At 39.3% G+C, this 24,214-nt stretch overlaps 1 protein-coding gene across 1 annotated transcript in view; it reads right to left on the bottom strand.

Annotated features, from left to right (window-relative positions):
• The window catches only part of fstl5 (follistatin-like 5), an 88,290-nt gene that overhangs the window by 43,491 nt on the left and 20,585 nt on the right, over positions 1-24,214 (bottom strand). The window contains exons 4-6 of the mRNA XM_061685821.1: positions 19,563-19,811; positions 3,045-3,244; positions 1,119-1,239 (exon numbers count right to left, since the gene is read on the bottom strand). Of these exons, the coding sequence (XP_061541805.1) occupies positions 1,119-1,239; positions 3,045-3,244; positions 19,563-19,811 (570 nt within the window). The remainder of the gene's footprint in view (positions 1-1,118; positions 1,240-3,044; positions 3,245-19,562; positions 19,812-24,214) is intronic.

Raw genomic sequence — 24,214 nt, 5'->3', positions numbered from 1 at the left:
ATGAAGTTGGGAGGTTGTGTTAAACAGAAATAAAAACAGAACACAATGATTTGCAAATCATGTTCAACCTATATTTAATTGAATACACTACAAAGACAAGATATTTAATGTTCAAACTGATCAACTTTATTGTTTTTAGCCAATAATCATTAACTTCAAATTTTATGGCTGCAACACGTTCCAAAAAAGCTGGGACAGGGTCATGTTTACCACTGTGTTACATCACCTTTTCTTTTAACAACATTCAATAAACATTTGGGAACTGAGGACACTAATTATTGAAACTTTGTAGGTGGATTTCTTTCCCATTCTTGCTTGATGTACAGCTTTAGCTGTTCAACAGTCCGGGGTCTCCGTTGTCGTATTTTACGCTTCATAATGAGCCACACATTTTCAATGGGAGGCAGGTCTGGACTACAAGCAGGCCAGTCTAGTACCCGCACTCTTTTACTACGAAGCCACGCTGTTGTAACACGTGCAGAATGTGGTTTGGCATTGTCTTGCTGAGATAAGCAGGGGCGTCCATGAAAAAGACGTTGCTTGGATGGCAGCATATGTTTCTCCAAAACCTGTATGTAGCTTTCAGCATTAATGGTGCCTTCACAGATGTGTAAGTTACCCATACCATTGGCACTAACACATCCCCATACCATCACAGATGCTGGCTTTTGAACTTTGCGTCCATAACTGTCCGGATGGTTCTTTTCCTCTTCGGCCCGGAGGACACGACGTCCACAATTTCCAAAAACAATTTCAAATGTGGACTCGTCGGACCACATAACACTTTTCCACTTTGCATCAGTCCATTTTAGATTAGCTCGAGCCCAGAGAAGCCCGAAGTGTTTCTGGGTGTTGTTGATAAATGGCTTTTGCTTTGCATAGTAGAGTTTCAGGTTGCACTTACGGATGTAGCGCCGAACTGTATTTACTGATGTTGGTTTTCTGAAGGGTTCCTGAGCCCATGTGGTGATATTGATGTCGGTTTTTGATGCAGTGCATCAACATCATAACAAACAGACATTAATTTAACTCAATGGCACTACTGGTATACCCGTCAGCATCTTATTCCCAATGTTTATGATTATGTCATGGTAGCCACGGAAAGACGGTCAGCCTACCGAAGGCAGTGTAGAATTCTTCCCTGGTCAGGCGTTTGTCATCGTCGACGTCGTTGTACTTTAACAGATCCAACAACGTGCACTTGCCAGAGTCCTTGAACAGACCCTGGCGCTTGTTCACCTTGAGAGAGAGAGTGAGAGTGAGAGTGTGTGTGTGTGTGTGTGTGTGTGTGTGTGTGTGTGTGTGTGTGAGAGAGAGAGCGAGAGAGAGAGAGAGAGAGAGAGAGAGAGAGAGAGAGAGAGAGAGAGAGAGAGAGAGAGAGTGTTAAGACGGCAGCTTGGTTTCATGTGGAATGCTGGGTTTCCCCATGAGATTGTGTTCATAATAGCTTTATGATTGGACTAATAAATCATTAAAAGCATATATATTTGTTAAACGTTCTATCGTTTTGACATCTGGCATTGCCCAAGAAAAACTTCTCAATTTATATTAGGACACTAACTAACAGACACCGAGGCTAACCAACATCATAGCTGAATTGCATTGTACAGTGACAAATATTGTAAATAAACAACGTTGTAGCAAACCGACATCGAAACTAACCAACATTGTAACTGACCAAAATCATTAGAACCAACCGACATTGCAACTAACTAACCTTCCAGCAGACAACATTGTTGCTTGCCGACACCGTATTTAGCTGACATTGCAGCTAACAGGCATCAGAGCAAACCAATATCAAAACTAATGACATTCTGACTGACCGACATCATAACTAACCACCATCATAACTAAGCGAGATTGTGAATAACTGTATTTATAACTGACCAACATTGTAGCCAACCGACATCATACCTAACTTACATAGCTGCGAACCAACATCATAACGAGGCAATATCGAGACTAACAGATTGTAAATAACTAACATTTTAACTGACCGACATCGTAAGCTAACCGAAATCACAACTAACAGAAAGCGTAACTGAGACTCAAAATAACCGACATTGTACGTCATAGCTACTGTAACTGACCAACATTGTAACTATGTGGCTAACTGGCATCATACCAAATCAACATCACAATGCATCAAGCAGGCTTGTGAAGGTCATCTTTAAGGTCATGTCGAGGAATTACACCCTCCACTTTCGCATCTTCTTTTGCCGTTTACCTTAACAAGCGTTCACTCCTCGCATGCTGTCACACGGTGCAGTGTGTGTATGCAAAAACATGTAAAATATGTTAATATTATGATGAGATGTCCAAGTTGGCAGACAGTTATTAAGGCACTTTAAACTCCAGCTCGAATACATGAAAAAGGGTCTCGAGAAACGCTACGCTCGGAAAATTACAACAACAACAAAAAAATCTCAAAAATTAGGACTTTTTCCCTTAAAAAATAAAGTAAGATTAACAAAATCTTTAAAATTTTGACTTTTTTTGTGAAAAACTTTTTTTTTAAGAATACACCATGTATTGTAATATAAAAGTTTTTCTTCGCCTAGGAAATACTGCTTTATTCTCGGAAGATTCCAGCTATAATTGCCCCAAACATTCTGACTTAAAAAAAAGAAGAAGAAATTGTATTATTCTCATAGTATTACGACTTTCTTAATTAAACTTTAATTCAATATTATTCCCGTAATTGTAACTTTTTTCTTTGAAAACAATCAATTTTCAAATTCTGTATCATTACCCTAATAGCATAATTGCCCAGGCCATTTTTAACCTATTGTCACAATATCAATAAAAATACTAATGTGCTTGCTAAAAATGTTGTTGCTTATTCTTTATGTGTAGATTCACAGTCATCCATAATATGGTAATCTGTAATCCGTTGAATCGAGGCAATTGTTAAATTTGTTGTGTTAAAATATGACTTGGGCAACTACGCTATTAGGCTAATGGTATCGGATTAAAATTCGGTTGGGGATTGGTTGAATTTCCGAAGAGCAGCTTTAACTCAAAATGAATTGCTTTCCAATTACCTGTGAAAGTTCGTCCATTGATATTTGCCCATTGCCGTCCGCATCGAAACCTCTGAACATGGCGTTCACCAGCTGCTTCCTGGCGGCCATGTTGTACTCATGGGCCCCACGCGACGCCTTCGTCACTGCGTGTCTTTTGTCGTGCGCCTCCAACATCTTGGCCTTGAGGCGCCGGTAGTCGCTCAGTCTGCAGCTGTCACCTGGAAGGAGCAAAGGCGATGACGGTTAAACGCAACTGCTGAAAGCTGAAGCGGTCCACTTCACCAGTATAATGTTGAAAACAATACAATACTCTTGAAACATGCAAGAGGAGTCCTAAATGACGCTAAATAATCTCAACCACTGAAGTCATTTAAAACGCCACAGCTCGCGTGAGAAGCTAATCTAGCAGTCTACATCTTCACTCAGTGCTTTTGTCATGTAAAACGTTGAAGGTAACCAGTTGGCCAATGACTGATTTATCATCCGGGATTCATTTGCAGTGATGGGAAGTATGAAGTACAAATTATTACTGTACCTAAGTAGATTTTTCAGGTGTTTGAGTGTTTATTTTTCAGACGACTTTTCACTTTTACTCCCAACATTAGAAAATAAATATCTGTACTTTCTACTCCTTACTTTGTCAAAATAGGTTAGTTACCTTTTTTAACCTCCACGGGTGAACTGTGGTCGAGATTTTTTTTGATTGATTGAGAGCTTTTACAAGGAAAATAAAAAGTCGAAGGTTCTCAGAAAAAGGTTGTAATCTAAGGAGAAAAATGTTACGTTGCTTGGGGAAAAAAATGTAATGTAGGAAAAATCCAATCTGCCAAGAATAGTTATTTTTTGGAGAATTCTTTCAAACTTTTATTTTTTAAGTTGCAGCCCCATATATATATATTAGAGGACAAAAAATATCATTTTACAAAAATTAAATCAGATTCGAGAAAAAAGTCATAATTTAGAAAAAAAAACTTGGAATGGCATAAGAATAGCCAGATTTTTTGGGTGTGAAAAATGTTGTAATTTTAAAACATAAATTGTAATCCTACGAGAATAAAGTATTTCTTCCAGGAAAAAAGTTGTAACTTTTAGGAAAAAAAAAAATTATCTTACAAGCATAAAGTCATATTTTGGGGAGAATATTGTATATTTAAAAAAAAAAATACAAGTCATTTTACGAGACCAAAGAATTTGGCTTGGATCTTAAAGATTTTTGTTTTTTTTTTAAGTTGTAAATATGCAAAAGGGTGTTGTATCCTTTTGACAATTGCAGTTTTCCTTAGTTTTTGTTCAGGTAGACAGTTCCATCTTTAATATTGAAATTCATATGGTCACATTTTACTTATGGGATGGTGTCGTCTTGAAATGATCAGTGCAGGTACAGTACGATATGTCGTCACGGTGTGTTTTTGAGGTTTGGGCAGGGAAAGGTGTTTAAAAAAACAAACCAAACAAAAAAAAAAAAAACAGCATCTCGTGTTGGGTTGCCCGTGACGCGACTGTTTGGACTCTTTTGACAAGCGTCGGCGGCAGACGGGCAGCGTGCTTCGCAAATGGCACAATGAATAAAAGATAAATGGCTGTCGGCGGACCATCGGGGACGTGAAGGTCACGGCCATCACGGTGCGGCGCACACACAGACACGCACGCGCACGCTCTGAAGTACAGTAGCCGCAATTACGAGGATTTCTGGTACTGTGAATGCAGACATGGTGAAATATTTCATCCGGCGTGATGTTGATGTGTTTATTTGCATGCTAACAGTGCACGCAAAAGCCTCGTTACATCGTGGAATGTGGCGGCCATTTTGGGCTCGCGTTATCCACGGTGAGCGCAAACAGTACTGTGTGCGAAAAGTCTAAGATGTCGCGCAGTGATTTGCTAGCATACACGCCGTGTTAGTCTTCATAAAAAAAGTATTCACTGACTGTATTTCTATGTCTTACCAAATGTATTTTTTGATGATACAACCTATAAAAATAAGGTAATTCTGACTTTGTTTTGGGGTTAGAATGGACTTCTTGCATTTCCATTCTTTTCACCTTATCACCGTTTGCAAACGAGTGTCACAGAACGAATTAAGTTGGTGAACCGAGGTTCCGCTGTAGATTTTTCAATCAATTTGATTTAGCATAATTGGGAAAAAAATATATGCTTTGTCTCAAGAATTTGTTGACATTGCAACTTTTTTCTAAAAAATGCGTAATCTTGTGGGATGTCTGCCTTTTCTCTCGAAAAAATGTGACTTTTTGTGAGATGAATGTTTCTTAAAAAATTACGACTATTTTCTTGACAAAATCGGATTATTTTCATGTAACATTGCATCTTTTTTCTTATTTAAAAACAATTACTGGAAAATAATGACTTGTCTTTACAATCAACTTTTTTCTAAAAAAAAAAAAATATTTTTACTTACGAAAATACATTTCTTAAAGAAATATAACAAAGTTCCTAAAATTAAGATTTTTTTTCCCCTTAAAATATTGATTTTTCATCTTAAATTTCTTTTCTCATTTTTCCTGGGGGAAAACTCCTTTTCTTTCTTTTGAAGAAATACCTTGTCATTCTTGTCATATTCAAAGAAAATCTTCATTCACATTATTTTCCACTTTTCATAACAAATAAACTTTTTATCTTAAACAAAATACTACCGACTTCATTCAAAGAAGATTAAAAAAAAACTTTTACGTCAAAATTTTCTGAAAAAACTTTTCATACAGTTTTCATACTTTTTCTCAGAACATAAAACTGTTCTCGTAAGAAAATTACAACGGTCTTCCCAAAAAGCTAACTATTTTTGCAAAATGACAACTTTTTGGCTACTTCTTGGAAAAAATACTTTTGCGTGGCTTGAAATCAAAAGATTTCTTGCAAAATTACAAATGCATTCTCGCAAGATTGTGACTTTTGGGGGCAAACTCCCCAATCGGCTAGATGTTGAACGTCACGTAACCAAACCGGAGAATCAGGTTAGCCGATGAGTGTGTGCTACGCTAACGAGCATAACTACGGTTTGATTACAAGATCGTTTGAAGCTGAACTTGCGAAGATTTTTCTTTTCTTTATGGCTGGTGTCTTCGGACCAAAGTTAAATACATGTATATTATTGATCAATACAAATATGATCTATGTAAACATGAACTAAACCTTTTTAAGCTACGTTTGGCAGTTGTTATCCATTATGTAACATGCATCAGCGCCATTTACAGGACTGGTGTGGAATCACCCAGACTACAACGCATCCACTGTCATTTCAATTAAATATGCATAGGTGAATTATTCAGGGAACAGAAGCAAAACGGGAAAAAAAGAAAAATCACCTGTGATGTGTATCATTCAATAAAAAATTATAATATTACCTGATTCATTGAGGGCACGGAAACAAAACATCAATGTCTGATAGTGATGTAGATGTTTTTTTTCCAAAAGCTGTTCATGGGAGCTTGAAATGAGACCAAGCCGTAAATCGTATGCTTTGTCGAAAAGCAGCCGTATCTGCAAGATAAATGACTTCATATTTGATCTCCCAGACCAAAATGAGATAGCTTGAAATGGGAAATTCTAGTGATACATACAGACAAAAGCAGGTAAAGGTTCTGAACACGCGTCCGCTGTACGACTCCCACCGGAGCTCTTTCGTGTAATAGCACATTTATTTGCACGTGAAACGTTATTATACAGTCTTGTTCTTTCTTACAGCAGAATGTCTGCAACGAGTCGTCATGGTGACCCTGTTGGTGACAAACATCGACCGTCCCGGGTGGAATTCCACAGGGAACACGCTTCGTCCCTACAGGAGTTTCGTGTCTCGTCCATTTGCCGCATTGTGTCATGAAAACATGCAGCGCACGTATTATTCGGCACACATTGAACATAAAATAATTACACTACGAGAATGACGTAAACCTTACACAGGGGTAAGTTGTAATCTTACTAATGTAAAACAAAATTGTATTTTTTACTTTTATTTTTTAGAAAAAAGAGACTTTTTTTTTTTAGAGAAAAGGGTCATACTATTGAGACCAAAAACTGTGGCTAATCACAATTTTTGGTTAATTTTCAGTGATCACACCCGAGCCTGATTACCTCCAGACCTGTTCAATAAAATAAAAAATAAAAAAACATTTAAACAGAATCTGTCCTGACAAATTCAGGTCAGACAAAATATGTAAAAAAGCTGCATCAAAATGACACGATCCAAAGAAATCCCAGAACTGTCAAGAAGTAATTCCCATTTATTAGTCTGGAAAGGGTTACAAAAGCCATTTTTAAAGCCCCGGGATTCCAGGGAACCACAGGGAGAGTCATTATCCCCACATGGAGAAAACATGGAACAGTGGTGAACCTTCAATGGCCAGCCTACAAACATTACCCGTGGAGAACAGCAATGACTCATCCAAGAGGCCACAAAGGAACTCAAGACAACTGCAGGCCTCCCTTGCCTCAGTTAAGGTCAGTGTTCATTACACAACAATAAGGAAGAGATTGGGCAAAAATGACATCCGTGGCAGAGTTCCAAGGCATAAACCACTGCTGACCAAAAACAACACAAAGGCTTGTCTTACCTTTGCAAAAAAAAAAAAAAATGATTACCAAGCCTTTTGGGAGAATTTTATATGGACTGACGAGATGAAAGATTATCTTTTTGGAAGGTGTGTGACTCGTTACATCTGGCGTAAATGTAGCATAGCATTTCAGAAAAAGAACATCGTATCAGCAGTTAAACATGGCGGTGGTAGTGTGATCGCCCTGGGCTGCTTAGCTCCTTCAGGACCTGGACAACTCAACATGATTGATGGAACCATGAATTCTGCTCTTTAACAGAAAATTCTGAAGGACAATATTCAGCCATCAGTTTCTGATCTGTGCTGAAGCGCACTTGGGTTTTGCAGCAGGATAATGATCCAAAACACACCAGCAAGACAACTTCAAAAAATAAATTCAAAATGAAGGTTGCAGTGGCCTTGTCAAAGTCCAGACTCGAATCCAATAGAAATGCAGTAGCGTGACCTTAAAAAGGCCGTTCATGCTTGAAATCCCTTAATTCAAACAATTCTGGAAGTAAGAGTGGGCCAAAATATCTCCACAGCGATGTGAAAGACTCACCTCCAGGTATAGAAAATGCTTGATTGCAGTTGTTGCTGCTAAGGATGGCTGATATTTACTTTTGTTTGATGATCTTAAACATTAAATTGGGGAAACTATACAAAAATATAAGAATTTTAGAAAGGGGCCAATACTTTTTCACGGCACTGTAGCTTTATTTCTTACTTGAAAAATATATGACTTCACGCTTGTAATATTACGACTTTTTTTCTATTATGTCTGTGATTTTGTGAAAAAATAATGCAACTTTTTTAGAAAGAAAAAGTAAGAAAAACAGAAAAAAATATTGAAGAATAGGTTGGTTTTTTTTTACTGAAAGAAATAACCTCATTCCCGATTTTCACATTATTTTTCTTGCTAAAGAAAATCTATTACAAGGCAGTCGATGTCCTTTTTTGCGACGTGTGGCATCGCCAGCATAATGCACAAGGTCGTAAACCAAGGACGCTCTACTATTAAAATCCCTCATTGCTCTTTTATTTCTGTCACGAAAAATTGGCGGCTCAGCAGCGGAAAGTGAAACTGGAGTCGCCCAGCCGCCCGTGGCCTAGGCCGCCGCTGCTCCCGTCATCCATCAGCACCGTGACAACCGGACCGGCCCGGAGCACAGGTCACCGACGGCAATCTCGAAGGGCGAACGTGGGCCGCGACACACGAACTCAGCCGTAACGCAATGGGTGACGCCGCACGTTTACAGTACGCTAAAAAAGCTCAAGCGTGTCACCTTTTTAAGACCGCGACAACATTGCCGTCGGATGTGGATGGAGCTCAACTTCCCATTGCTGAGGGCACATTGAATTCACTGGACAGCAAACTAGTTGACTAGAACAGTGGTTTTTCAAAATCTTTACACCAAGTGCCACCTAAAAAAAAAAAAAAAAAAATACTCTCCAAGTTCTGTCATGACCAACATTAAAATACAGCAGCGTAGTCCATCAAAAGCGAAATAGACGTTTTTTTTTTTCTAAAAAGTAAAAGTTGTGTCCTCAATGCGCGCTGTAGATGAGTTGACAGGCGCTTTAATCCAATCAAGATGCTGAATGTCGTTTTTCCAGGTTTATTGATGGATCAAAGCATTTATCTGCCTGCCAAAACATGCACATTGAAGGCAGAAAAAAATAGAATGTATTATTGTAATCAACTGTAACATTTTGCACAGTGTCGACATTAAAATCATGCTTAAATATAGGAAATAAACTATTTCAAAAAGATTCTATTCAAATGTAATGCACATAAAAGTCAAATAAAATCTGTACGCGACAAAATGGTTCTTAAAATCAAAAGGCATTCAGTTTGTAATGAACCTTAAAGTTAAATACAACTGAACTGGGAAGTGATTCGTTTGCGTACCACTAGAGGGAGCCGGCGTTCCACTAGAAGGGCGTACTACACTTTGGGAATCACTGGACTCGAACAAACTAGTGGCTCTCCAATTGGTCTCTGTTGCTTCAAGATGTCATTTCACACAACTAACAAATTAATATTTTCGATTTTACGTCAGTCCGTTTAGGCAGCCAAGGCACACATTCATTGAAACTTTATTTTCGTAATATTTAATTGAGTTTTTCTTGAATAAAGATGATTTTATTTGAAAAAGGAAATACTTAGGGGGGAAAAACTTTGAAATGTTTTTTTTCTTGGTGTATGACATTTTGCCTTAATAAAAAAAAAAAAAAAAAAACGGCAAACGTCATTTAATTCATTTTCTTAACTGGTCAGAAACCAGTGTTTTTGGTGAAGCCAATATATGTTCCTTGCTGATGACTAAAGAAGGGAACACGCAAGAAAATCACTTTTTTGCCTGGTGAAAGTAAAAAAAAAAATTCTGTGGGTCTTGAGAGATCTGTCAAAATACAGTCAAAGCACCGGCAATATGAGGAAATGAAGACGACTGTTAATGCGCAGTAATTCGTATCTACCCGCTTCTGTCGGTAGCGTTAGTGGTGAGTAACAGCGTCGTCAAATTGACCGCTTGACGACTGTTAGTCACTTGTCTTAACTTCCACAAAGGCCCGAGCAGCATCTTTCACTCTAGCTTTTAATGCGCTGCCTCGTAACGGCGCTCAGACCTCCTTCAAAGTAGCCGCGCGTTGATTACTATAAATAAACTTTATTGGCACTCGAAGCGATTGAAACAAAAACACCGGCGTGGTGTTCGTTAGCTTCTCAGCGGCGGAAGGAATCGTTCCTGGGATGGAATGTCGCACGGTCGCCACTTGATTTAAAGACTTAATAAGGTTCGCCGCTGCGCGGGACCAGCGAGGGACTTCGATGAATGCTATGCGATTCACCCACTATTTTATACAGTGCAGCTGAAAACTCTGTCATCAATTCCACCCAAAGTGTTTTGATATATGAGGGGGATTTATTTGAGTCGTTGGGAAAATTGTACATATGCTCCCTTCTGAATTTATTTGGGATTAATTAGAAGCGCTTTAAATGGTGGCAGGTGTGTGCTGACCCCCATTTTAGTTTGACTGTGATTGCTTAATTGTGTCACCATGTATAAAAGGGTGTGTGCACTTCTGCAACCACATTATCACAGTTGTTTGTTTTTACTTCCCCTATCTAAATTAGTTTTTTCAACCTAGTTGTACAAGTTATATGTTTACTAACAGTGGAATTTAAAAAAAAGAGAAAATATTTACTGTATTTTGGTCTCATTTTTGTATAAAATAATAGCCTGATGTTTGTTAATAGTCACCTCTTTTGCTAATAGTTGTAATATTGACTGTTGATTGTGTTAGAAATAAAAACACAAGTTAAACATATACTACTGTTGTTTTTTTTTTTTAAATGTATGAATAATTTTGGCAACGGTTGTCCTTTTTTTTTTTTTTTTTAAATGGGCTTGAGCACCTGCCCCCAGAAATGTCTGTACACGTGCCTGTTTGGTGCGTTTTGGTGTCGAAAATGCTTCATTAATAACACTGTTATGTTTTTGGCAGTATTTTGAAACCAGGCAATCGAAACATCGCTCTTGGCTTTTTACGCACACACACACACACACACACACATCTTTGCACGTACGCATGCACACACACACTCGGTGGCTGCAGGAGAAGACCTGGCAAACGCATTGATTATCACAAAGTCTCTTGAGGCGGACTGGTAATCCTCTCTGAGGTCAGCAGCAGGTGAACATACACACACGCACGCACACAAATACGCACGCTCTCATAGCATCATCATCACCATGCATCCGAGCGTAAAGTGATGTAATCCTATAGATCCACTGAACCGCATGTGGCGTCCTCCTCAGCCTTCATCGATCGCCTCCTAAAGCCGTCGGCTTGACAAAGAGGTGATGCGAACAGGAAGTGTCACCATCTCGGCAGCCGTGCCTTTCATATTCTGTATCACCTCCGCTGTGGTGGTTTGGTGAGCAATATGGTAATAGTTCCTAAAATAGGGTGAATAGTAGCGACTCTTTTTTTCAAACATTTTTTTTTTTTTTAAAGTGACAGGGGACAATTCTAACAACTGTTTCTGGTGTTATCTTGCAGTCATATACAAAACATTTAGATGTAAGATTTATATTTACATACTGTATATATTTAACATTTACATATATACATCTGACATATGAAGACGTACATGAGCTCAGCTTTTAAACTAATTGTTGTCTCACCATCTCCCCCGTCATTTTTGACAATTTAATCTGCGTGAACATCGTCTTTGGAGACAGTCATGTAAAAACGACAAAAAATGAACAAATTAATAACAATTTTCAGAGATAATACTTTGAAATCGGTCAAATTTGACAAGAACACAACATAAGGGTTCAGATAGATAAATAAAATAAACTCAAAGCTGCTAAACTAGAAAATATTACATTAACTGGGGTTTGGTGTGGCTACAGTTGAGACCAAAATTCATCACCATAAGCTTAATTACTGTTCTGATGTTTTTGCCAGACATGAATTGAAAAGTCATTTTCCCATTTTGTTTTGATGCAATAGATCTGTAATTTGTATTTTAATGATGGAAATATAGGTCATTGCATTCATTTTAGGGTTGCTTTGTTCCAAGTCCTTAGGGTCTCAACTTGCTGCCTTCCTGGGGTGCAAGCTTGCAGATAAATGACTTTGTTGTCCTCCCGCTGCCAAATGGGAGGGCATCGTAACCGAGCTGGCTGCCAATACGGCAGATGACTCCATACATCAGCAAACATTTCGATTTCCAACCATTCATCAATGCACCTTCTGGACTCCCAATATTTTACCATCCTGTTGACCTGGATACACCATCTATCCAATTGCGTATCTATCCATCTTGCTAGCTATCCGCTATCTATCCATCTGTCTTTCCATCCATCCATTCTTTTCCACTTCCAGTGTTGTCATCAGTGCAATCGATGCTGTTGCCTTGTGAGAGTGAGTCATACGTTGTTGTGTATCTTTTATGAGCACACTGTTAAACAAAATATCCGAAAAGAAGATGACGGCTTGATGTAGCGTTTTGTGCAAGTCACACTCTATTTGATCATTTGATGATGTTGACATGATAGCTATGGATGAACTACGTCTCTGCCCAAAGAAAGCCCCTAAACTCACTAACGCACGCGTGTGCCAAAAACAAAATATTCCCAGTTTGATGTATTTTTGGAATGTACAAGCAGTTGAAAATATAAGAGGTGATCAACTTAACCGACAAGCCGGTGAGAACGGTGACGTCACTGTTCGTTCGTACATCAGCGTCGGTGGTTTTCCAAGCCCAGCAATATACAGCCGCGTACTGTATATGACACTGTTTACACTTGACTTGAAGTAGAGCACTGTCAATTCCTTCTTTTAACTTTTGTTGCTCGTCAGATTTAAATAATCCGGCCAAGAAACTACAACAGTGACCTTTTGTACGAGGCTGGTGTGTCCAAGCGAGGCTCGTGACCACACCAGCGCATGTGAGCAAAAGATTGACAGGCTATTTGGTCATGCCTCCTGTCTCATTGGTTATTGCTGTCGCATCATACCCAGTTGTTAGATAATAATTAAAAATAATTTTTAAATGATGAATGATTTTTCTAAACATAATTTTAATAATATTCCACTGTCAGGACAGTATAGACAGTTTTAACATATGACAAAAAGTTTTTGTTTTTTTTAAATGTTCAACCCTACATAAATCACAGACTAAACAATAGTTTATTTATCAATGCTAGTAGACCAATCATGAAAGCATCTTGGACTTTCGGCTTGGTCTCCGTGGAGATTGAACTCATGCTATGATATGTGGGAAGCTTTTAATATGTCCGAATGATAATTATAAGAAATTTATAGGGGAAAAAAAGGAAAAAAAAAAGTGTCGAGTGGATTTATTCGTAGATTTGATATAAGAATCAGCCCACGGCGCAGTGACCCAGTCAAAGCTCTCATCCTCCACCTCAAGTGTGTGGTAGCAAAGAGAAATAACACAGCCAGAAATATGCGCACCTCCTCTTACCTTTTATTGCTAGCACATTGAATACATACTGACATTAAATCCGCCGGCCGTGCCTTGTGATGCAAAGCCAAAAGCAGCAAAACTAGAATATCAGATATTTATCAGGATTTTGGTGTGACTGGTGACAAATCTTGCAACGTTTTCTGCTGTGTCACTGGAGACTTTTGGAGACTCTGAGACGCCCTACCAGCTGCAATCACAGCACTCCTACTTATCCAGAAAAGCCATCTGAGGGAATGACTCTGAATCATTAACTCTGGAATAATAAGAAGTGAGGCACGTCGGCAGAGAGTGCGTGCAGCTCCTCCTCCGAGCTCCTCTCGCTAGCACAACGAATACATACTTACCGCCTGCTAAAATATTCAGGAAGAAAATATGACATTTTGCACTGTAGGGTGATTCAGAAAGAGTACAAAATGTAAATGTATCTAGAAACAAATCTCTGAATTCACTTTATTTAGTCTTTAATGAAGGTTTTATGACCGTGAAACTGCTTTCAGTTCTATTTCCATTACTTCCTAAGGGGGGGAAAAAAACATACAAAAATGGTTAACTCAAGTTTGACACTTGTATGACAGTACTGTTAAAAATGTGACTCAAACATTTCCTGAACAATCAATGAAAACCTTATGTCCATGTTAATCCTATGCAGGAATCTTCTCTCATGAATGTCAATGAATTCAGTGCATCGGCGTCATGAACGTCTCACTCGGTGCTTCAGGGAGGGAACAAACATCCAAGACGCTTAATCGGCCAATTTGTCATATGATTATTTGGGCTCGGCGCGAGGAATAATGGGCCCATTCCGTACCCGTAATGAACATGCAAATCGATACGGTCAGGTCTGAAGCCCAGTGTGCTATAAATAAGCCTATTGATCACACACACACACACACACACACACACGCACACACGCACTCATCATCTAACATGCCTCAGACTAAAAGCAAATACGATTACAGGCTTGTCAGATCGAAATGTAAAGCGTAAATGATTCCGAATGGTATATGTGTTTTCTTTTGCGAGCGAGTGCATCTCAAAGGCATGCCGAATCAATGCACCTCGCATGAAATATTCATTCAAGCAAAACGAAACAAAGTCGAAGGGCTCACAAAATAAAAGTAAACATGAATACGCAGTCTTTATAGGCACATTGACAGATGAGCACTGGGACTAAAGTGTATAATTTTTCACTCATTTATACGATATATGATTCATATTAGTCAATGTGCTGTCTAGTTTTTCAAGATTAAAAGTAAATCGTGGGCAGTAACCTGTAAAAAATTTAATTTCATATTTAAAATGTGTATCTTTTAAAAATCTCATTTTTTTGTAATAGTTGAAAACAAATATATATATATATATTTTTTTTTACGACTAACATGCATTTTATTCTCATTTATGATTAATAGACTTCAGGCCTTAAACTGCATAAATTGGTACTGCTGCGATTGGCTGGCGACCAGTTCAGGGTGTACCCCACCGCTCGCCTGAAAACAGCTGGAAGAGGCTCCAGCACACCCGCGCCCCGTGTGAGGAAAATGGATAGATGGATGTTGGTACTGAGTGCATGGTATACTTGTGGTCTACAGTTGAGTAAATAAACGCCTCACAGTAAAGTTAAGTTATCACGCTGAAAATCGCTACATGCAGCAACTAAAATAAACGCCTCACCTCAAATCAACTGTTTCGGCCTTGTGTAACTGTCTAGCTGCAAAACCAAAAGGAGCAACATTAGCTCTTGCACCTTTTATTTATTTTTTTGCATAAAAAAAATGAAATGCTAAACTCCTCCGTCCTTTCAACATAATGTTCCATCTGTGATTCCATTCTCATGTAGTATGTTAATGCCTCTCCTTATGTATTTATGTATGTCTTTTAGATTGCAGGCCATGAAAAGTGCCAGAAAGGGACTGCAAATATGGAAATCCCATACAAGCGCCGCAGTACAAATGTCTTGCTTTATGCATAACGTGTTGTTTTGTGCTTTCTATCTTTGGGAATAAATGCGGCCGCGAGTTATCTATTATAAAGGCAAAGCACATCTGCCTCGTTGTGGATTAAAACATGAGGATTTATTCATCTGGTCACTATCATATTTTCTTGTAAATGGGACGCAGTTTGAGGCACTGGGATGCACGAGCACGTCCTGATATGAAAACCCATGTTTGGTTCAAGGCGCCTGTGGACATTTTGGATTGGAAAGAAGATTTTTACGCTGCAGGGATGGAAAACTTTGACTGAAACTCTACAGTCAAGAGCAATTTAGCAACATCAAATTTGGTGTAATCTCTATCAAGAGTACTGCCACACACACACAAAAAGGCTAAAGAAGCAGCTGGAATAGGCTCCAGCACACCCGCGCCCCGTGTGAGGATCAGCGCTACGGAAAATGGATAGATGGATGTTGGTACCGAGTGTATGGTGTACATTTGGTATACAGAATATGAGACGGCAAAATGATAAATGCTAATGGTTAGCAATCGCGATTAGGATTAGCGCGCTAGCGCTGACCATTTTAGCTAAACAAAAATTAAAAAACGCTAACTCCCATTCGGCTCATTCATACTTATCATGTTATATTTACATTACACATCTAACAATGTCTTGAAAATCACTTACAGACGCTCCTGTTGTTGTTTCTGGCAAAGTTTATTATTGCCCAACACTGCGTCCGTCTGCAGTAAATGTGGGGTTGTTGTTTTTTGCATGGGTTGTTGTTTTTTGGTCCCGGTGGAGTTTCAAGGCAGTTAGTTTACGACTTAGCCGGGTTATTCAATCCCTGATATATAAATTTGTATTGAAATGTGTTGTGAAATGTGTTGAAGCACCAAGTGCCACTGGGTCGTTAAAGGAGAGTAAGTCGTCGTCCCCCCCCCCCCTGCCTCCCAATCTCCACAGGGACGGACAGACAGACACCTCGTTATAGCGGAGGCTCTCCAGTGGCCTCTGCTTCTTGTTGTTGAAGTTGTTGTTCTTGGTATTGGTGGTGGCGCAGGCTGGGGAATTTGAAGCAACACCTTCGTACCCAGATTCTAATTACGGCGCTTCATAATTGTTGTTGTGGTGGTGCAGCATGCGCTCTGTTTGATTCAAATATGCACCATTCAGCCGGGGTTTTTAGTTGTTTTCACACAAAATCATACAATTGACACACACAAAAATAACACCATTCACATCCATTTAAAAAAAATAGACGCCTCACCTCAAATAACGTCCTCTTTTATTCTCCACTCTTTTTTTCTGAATGCCAGTCTCTTGACATAACTTAATAGTTTAATAGCAAAACAAAATGTGGTACATGAAGGCCTTTCCATTTAACAGACGCCAGCCCTGTCTACAGTTGAGGAAATAAACACCTCACATTAAAGTTAAGTTACCACGCCGCAAATCGCGACATGCAACAACTAAAATAAACGCCTCCCCTCAAGTAAACCTCCTTTGTTCCGTTTCAAGATAAGAATGGTGCAAAAACATCGGACAACTCACCTTAATTGTCCATTTGAACAAAGATTCACTTTACCTCAAATAAACTCGTGTTTCGCCACTCTTTTCAGTTTAACGTGACTTAAATTGAAATACTGTTTAATACTATTGTTCCAAAATAAAGGCCTCCCACCGAACAAATGCCTGCTCCATCTACAGTTGAGTATATTACACATCGCCAGTCACTAGTTGAGGAAATACGGTACAACATATACAGGATCTTGGCTCAAGTAAATGTCTGCTGTCCTCTCCAGAATAAAAAAAGACAATTCAATTAAGCCATCAGAAACAGTTACATTGACATCAGATCACTAACTGTGTGCATGAACTATAATAATCGTCTCCCAAACTAAAAAAAAAAGGAGAATTCACATGAATCACCCAATTGAACAAATATGCACCTCACCTCAAATCAACTGTTTTGGCCTTGTGTAACTGTCTCGCTGCAGAACCAAAAGGAGCAACACGAGCTCTTGCACCTAGATTGCAGGCCATGTAAAGTGCCAAAAGAGGGACTGCAAATATGGAAATCCCATACAAACACGGCAGTACAAATGTCTTGCTTTATGCATAACGTGTTGTTTTGTGCTTTCTATCTTTGGGAATAAATGCGGCCGCGAGTTATCTATTATAGAAGGTAAAGCACATCTGCCTCGTTGTGGATTAAAACATGAGGATTTCGTCATCTGGTCACTATCATATTTTCTTTGTAAATGGGACGCAGTTTGAGGCACTGGGAAGCACGAGCACGTCCTGATATCAAAATCATGTTTGGTTCAAGGCGCCTGTGGACATTTTGGATTGGAAAGAAGATTTTTACGCTGCAGGCATGGAAAACTTTGACTGAAACTCTACAGTCAAGTGCAATTTAGCAACATAAAATTCGGTGTAATCTCTATCAAGAGTACTGCCACACACACACACACACACACACACACACACACACACAAAAGGCTAAAGAAGCAAATTCCCTCCCCCCAAAAAATCACAGAAAGTCTACGGCTTTGGATCACTGCACCCAGTTTAACATTATTTTGACTATTATGAAGGTTCTTCAAAGATAAACTTGCCTGAGATATTTTGTCTGATTGCTACTGAATTTGAACCACGTGTACAATGCTAGATTAGTTCATGTCAAGTGTATTGGTGCAAGAAAGAATCACTACCTAAACACAGTTAAGTTTTTTTTTTTTTTAACTTTTAAATTAGATACATTTGCATTTAACCTTTAAGAACTTTTTTTTTTAAACATTGATCTGTTATTTACCATTTCTGCAGTACATTTTAATTAAATAATTATTTATTCTAATAAACTAATTTGAATGACTGCTCGTAAAACACGAAAACTCTAAAAACGGCATTTAAAAAAAAAAAATGGAATGACTGAAAATGGCTCCCATTTTCTTTTTAAATGAGCAATTTGCTTTCTCCAGTGCTCAAATACGACACATTTGCCTGTGTAAGGTTATCATTTCCTTCACTCCAAGTACCACGTCGCTTTTGGATTGATCGACACCTGCTTCGTCCATTTAGCGCTGGTTGATATCCAGACACTTCCCGTTGTGCTAATCTAACATTACATGCGCAATGTCTCGTCTCTTTCTACTTTAACTGCAGTCAAGAGTCCTCCCGTAATGGGTTGTTTCAGCAAGCGCCATAAAAAAGCCTTTGACTTGCGTGTGAAATCACATCATCAACTTTACTGGAGCGTTGCCGTTTTATCCAGTCCATAAGTCAGCAAGGCCCCAAGTCTGCACTTTTCTCTATCTCCATGCCAGAATTGGGATGTCCTTGCAGCAGCACCCAAGATTAGACAGTAATGACAATTGGGAGGATGCCAAACAGACGAGCAGAGCAGCCGACATTTGGCTGCTGATCAATTCTCGCTCCAAAGTGTGTCGCTTTTTGCGTGTAATGTTTGTGGTCTACATTGAAAAGTCAACTTCTAGTCAAGTTCCTGGGTCAAACGTAATTTTTTCGTAGCACTGTGTAAAAAACAAAAAAACAAACAAAAAAAAACAGCCGAGCCAAACTTTGATAACAAGTGATGATCGAGATGGTGTTGACTTTCTTGGTGTTATTTATTTTTACACATTATGTTGACTGGTGTAACCTATCACGCCAAGGTTTTGCACAAGGCATATATACGCAAAAAACATTTTGCCTAATTTGAATTGTCAGACCTCGGGTATGTTCAGATAGTTTGAAGTTTTTTTTTTGGGTGACTTTAGACCCGATTTGCTCCGTGAATATTAGGGTCAAATTCCAAATTGTACAATACAATACAGTAGTTTTATGTTTCAAAATCACATCATTTGGGAGCACTAAAAGCAATGACATTTAGGCCTCCTGTTGCTATATTGCCAGAATTAGTGAAAATCCCTGTATAATCCAGTCCGAAAGGCTACCAGAACGTTGGCTCCTCATCGACATCATAAATCATTGCATACGATATCCACCGAATCCCAAGTATCCTTCGCTAAAGGTCACACAAGCCGCTACCTTTGTAGAAACACTCCTCGCCGTGAACGATGGTAATCCTGCGCCCTTCCGAGCAGGAAGCGCGATGCAGCTCACAGTGGTTGGGGTAAAATTTTCCGTCCGAGCCACACACGGGCTTGTAGTGAGCTTTGCACTGATCCAAGCAGTTGCACTCCCCTTGGCCCGTCTGCAGGTCGACAGTGCAGCGACGGCCCAGGCCGCAGTACTTCTGCTGGCATGGACGCGGGTCGCTATGGGGGACCATCAAACCTGGAAAAACACAAGGGAAGGAACAGTTAGGCGTGTACTTGTGCAACGTCGGTGAGGGTCAGATTGTGCCTTTGAAAATATCGACAGATGGTCATACGGGGTGAATTTACCTACAGCCCACCAACTCAATGCCACAACTTGGAGTTAGGAGCAAAACTTTAAGGAGCCGCGATCGAGTACAAGACTTTGAGGGGTTGAGACAGAGTCAAGATGAATAATTTGAGGAGCAGACCGTATTTTCGTATTTGTTCATTTGTTTGAATGAAGACTTTTTTGAGTATTTCCTCCAATACCACTCACTCTGCTCGGAAGGTTCGAACAGTCGTAAATTGTCACAACTCCAACACAGAAACAACAACAACAACAACAACAACATGAGTGACAGGCTGACTGGTGACCTAACGTGAAGATCAGTCAAGTTTTGCCAGAAAAAACATGGTTAAAGCGGCTGTTCTTGACCTGGTCCTATTCTGTCATCCTTAGGGAATCCCTCACTCCCCTCATCAATAACGCAAGCTGTTTTGTGTTTTTCACATCTGCCGTTTATGCTATTGAATCACACTACAAAGACTCCTCAGTGGTAGGGACTTGAAGTCCACTCAAATCACACAGATTTGTTGCCTTTATGATCACAGATAAGAGAAGACACAAATCTGTCTGAAGGCAATCCCACTTCTTTTTCCTACGCCAGATGTACTTTATTTTAGCCGGTAAATTCCAAATAAGTCAGGCTTGGATGGCGAAACATGGAACAAAACACAAATAGAAGCCCCGCACGAAATTTCATGAATTATTTAACATTGTGTTTGCCACTTCGGAAAGTAAAAGCCTTCGCTTTCATGACGGTTTAATGTTTCAGCAAATGTGCGTCGTTTGTTATTCCACCAAAAAGAAAATGTTCTCCAAAATAAGACCAGAAAGTGAACTTGGATGTCAAATCATAATAAATAGGGTTCTTGCTTGAAAAGTTGACACATGGTGGTGATATGATAAACAAATGCAATTTTACTATTGACTTCAGCTAACACTTTGGTTGGATGTTCAAAATCAAGTTTTTAAATAAGATGGGCCTGTAGACCGAGTTAAGACCAAGGGCTCTATTTTTATTGATGGCGCATCGGCGGCAGGGCGCAAATCCCGACGTATCCTGATTTTTGTGCACGTTTGCCAATTTGGCAGACCAGTCTGTGCCCCGCTGGGCATTCTGGCACGGTACAGGGACCGTCCTTGGAAATGGAGACATGCAAAGTGACAATTTGGTGCTCTAAATTTATGGCTGCTCAGACTACGTCTAAATACTAGCACAAGGTAGACCGCTGGTCTAATGCGATTTTGGTTAAGTTACTGGATTTACGTCAGTCACAAAAATAGAGGCCCAAGACTTTGAGGCGTTTAGAGCAAGTCGAGGCCAAGACTTTGATGGGTCGAGGTCGAGTCATGACCAAGATTTTGAGGCATTTAAACCAGGTCAGGATGAAGACCTTGAGGAGCTAAGATCAAGTCCAAGTCAACACCAACCGGGTGAAACTAAATTATGACTGAACAGTTCGTCACGTTGTTGTAGTGGATTCATTTTCAGTTGGTACTCATTCATTTATTTGTTTTTGGATGATCCAACATGCATGACCTGTGAAAGTTTTTGGTGTAACAAAGAAACAAAGACGCTGGAAGGGATAATGAAATAACTGAACCGACTTTACATGATTTCAGATTGGAAAAATAGCTAGCTGCGCTCGCTAACATGGCAGGCCTCACCTCCGGTGCGTGCATGCTGGTGTACGCAAACCGATTTAGAACCTATGACGTCTTCCTTCCACACACACACACACACACACACACACAAACACACAAACAAGCATGCTGTGACCTGAATGGAGACAGTCAATTTGCCACTTTATTAATTCCCGGCGGCTCTCCGGCGTACTGATTATTCTGCGAATTTGTGCGAGGCGGCAGGGGCGAGCATCCCGCGCCACCGGCGGGGTCGTTGAAGGGCGCCCTCATTTGTCACCGGGACGCTCGCATGACCGTCTGCTCGTCGGAAAACATCAGGGAGAAGATGTTTGTTTCCCCGTGACACGTTCTTTAGTGTGCCCCAAGATTACCCGATGAGGTCCAATAGAAGAGAGCTAAAGTATTCATTTAAGATCATAATGCCCCAATTTTGTCACCACCATAAGGGTATTTCTTTTTTTTTGTGTTTTTTTTTTGTGGTCCTTCCTTTTGTTGGTGTGTTTGGTAGCTGGGCCAAGAAGATTACATTTCGGTGCAAATTCAGATGTTACATTTTGTCGTTCGACAATGGGGAATTGTTGTATTGAGCAGATGAATGCTGTCTGGAAGAGTTGTGGCACAGCATGGATATACTGTACTGTATCGGAATGAATACTTAATCGTTTATAACAGCAGCTTACATCTTTTTTTTATGGGAAAGTGCAACAAAAGTAGTTTTTATTTGTTGCGGTTCCGGTTTTTCTTCTTCTTTCTGTTTGCTGCTGCAATACACACCAGATATGAGAAGATGGAAAAACGCTTACTCCCAGAAACGCTAAATACGGCAGAAATGATGATTACGATTTGAAATCGCACCAGAGGTCAGTAGCATATTGTCGTCATCGTCTTCTTTTTCTTCTAAAACAATAACATCGCTAAACCGTAGGTCTGTTCTTCTTGTATTTATTTCTCTTTATTTGTCCATTGGCAGAAACGACATTAACGTCTCCTTCTTATTATTATTTTTTTGTTTTCTTATTCTTGTTCTTGTCCTTCAGGTTTGTCTTTGTCTGTTTGCTCCATGTGGCAGTAATGATAATTACAATTTTAAACGGTTATATCTTCAAACCGTGACAACATCATAAGCCATTACATATCGTCTGACATCTTCTTCTACAGTTTAGTGTTGCAAACAGCGACAAGCACTCTCAGAGACGGTACAAAGCAAATTTGGTCATGACGAACATTACAATTTCAAACGGAAGCGTTGTTTAATGCTAGATCTGACGTCTTCTTCCATAGTTTGTGCCTTATTCGTCTGTTTGCAAAATACAGTAGTTACAATAATACAAAAACTATTTCACCCGTTAGGTAATATCAGTAAACTGCAGTCTCATTGTTAGTCCTTTGAAAGCGGTAACGTGAATGGTGGAGGCACGGTCTGAAGAGGAAGCTGGCATTTGACGGACACATCTGCCGGCCAGTGGAGAAAACTCGTTTTCTTTGGCTGTTTACCTACACGCCTTTAATAAGACATGCAGGAGAACAGAGAATATCTTGACAATGACACTTTGCAGGTCTCAGCTGGGGTGCACAGAGGGTGTATTTTTAGCGCATCTGTTGTCATGCAAAGATGCGCTAATATATGCGCGTCTTTCATTAAAGACGCCACAGGCCGTGTTTTTTTTTTTTTTTTCCCCCACCCTCCCCTGCCTCGACAGAATCTACATGCCGCCACTTTGCCGACAAAGAAAAGATGGAAATTTGTTTTTTTTTGACTCGGGCGAAGACAAATATCAAGCCGAGGCTGAAAACGCAAACCCCTTCGCGCAGTCCCGCCCTCCTAATTGCTGCACCAGTGACAACACTTGAGCTCCTGCTGGCATAAACAAGTCGTGAAGTTTTTATGAGAAGCTATTTGAGGCGTAAGAGCTTTCTCCGTCCCTTCGGAGAAACGCCGCTCACTCGCTCGGCTTTGAAACATTCATGACTTCCAACTCACAGATTCGGAATTTTTATTTGATTGATTTTTTTTTTTCTACCCAGGAAAAAAAAAGTCAACTCTCCATTGAGTTCAATGTGAGAAAACACCGAACTTTGCTTTCTCTTTGGTGCGAATTAGTTGTTGGATTTGTAAACCGTGTCACACAGTAAAGACGCAAATTGTTGTCGAAAGTAAGTGAACCCAAACCTTTGCAGACTAGTTTTATATTTTTAATAAAAATTCACAGAAATTGGGTTTCTTTTTTTTAAATTTTGCTTTCTTTTTTTATGTCCCAGATACTTTTTTTTTTTTTTAGGCCCAATAAAAGTACTTTTTTTGGTCAGAAGTTGTATCACAAGTGTGACTAATTAAAAATATATATATGGCTTTCATATTTTAATGCCCAATTTAAAAAAAAAAAATTTAATCAGAAGTTGGGAATTTTTTTTTTTTTTTTTTAAGATGGCCTTTTATTTTTTTGTGTCTAAGTAAACTAAACTCAAAAGTGACATCAGAAGTGGGGATCCATTCAAAAAAATGTATGGCTCTTATTTTTACGTGCAATAAATCACTGGGTCAATTTTTAAAATGGCTTCTTATTTTTATACAACTGAACTTCTTTGCCAGAAATGGGGATCCATTATTTTTAAATATGGATTTTTAATTTTACATGCAACTAAACTAATTTTTTGAGTCAGAAGTGGAG

This window comes from Phycodurus eques, chromosome 9 (assembly GCF_024500275.1).
Source record: "Phycodurus eques isolate BA_2022a chromosome 9, UOR_Pequ_1.1, whole genome shotgun sequence".
NCBI lineage: Eukaryota > Metazoa > Chordata > Actinopteri > Syngnathiformes > Syngnathidae > Phycodurus > Phycodurus eques.
This window is presented reverse-complemented; position numbering and strand designations above follow the sequence as displayed.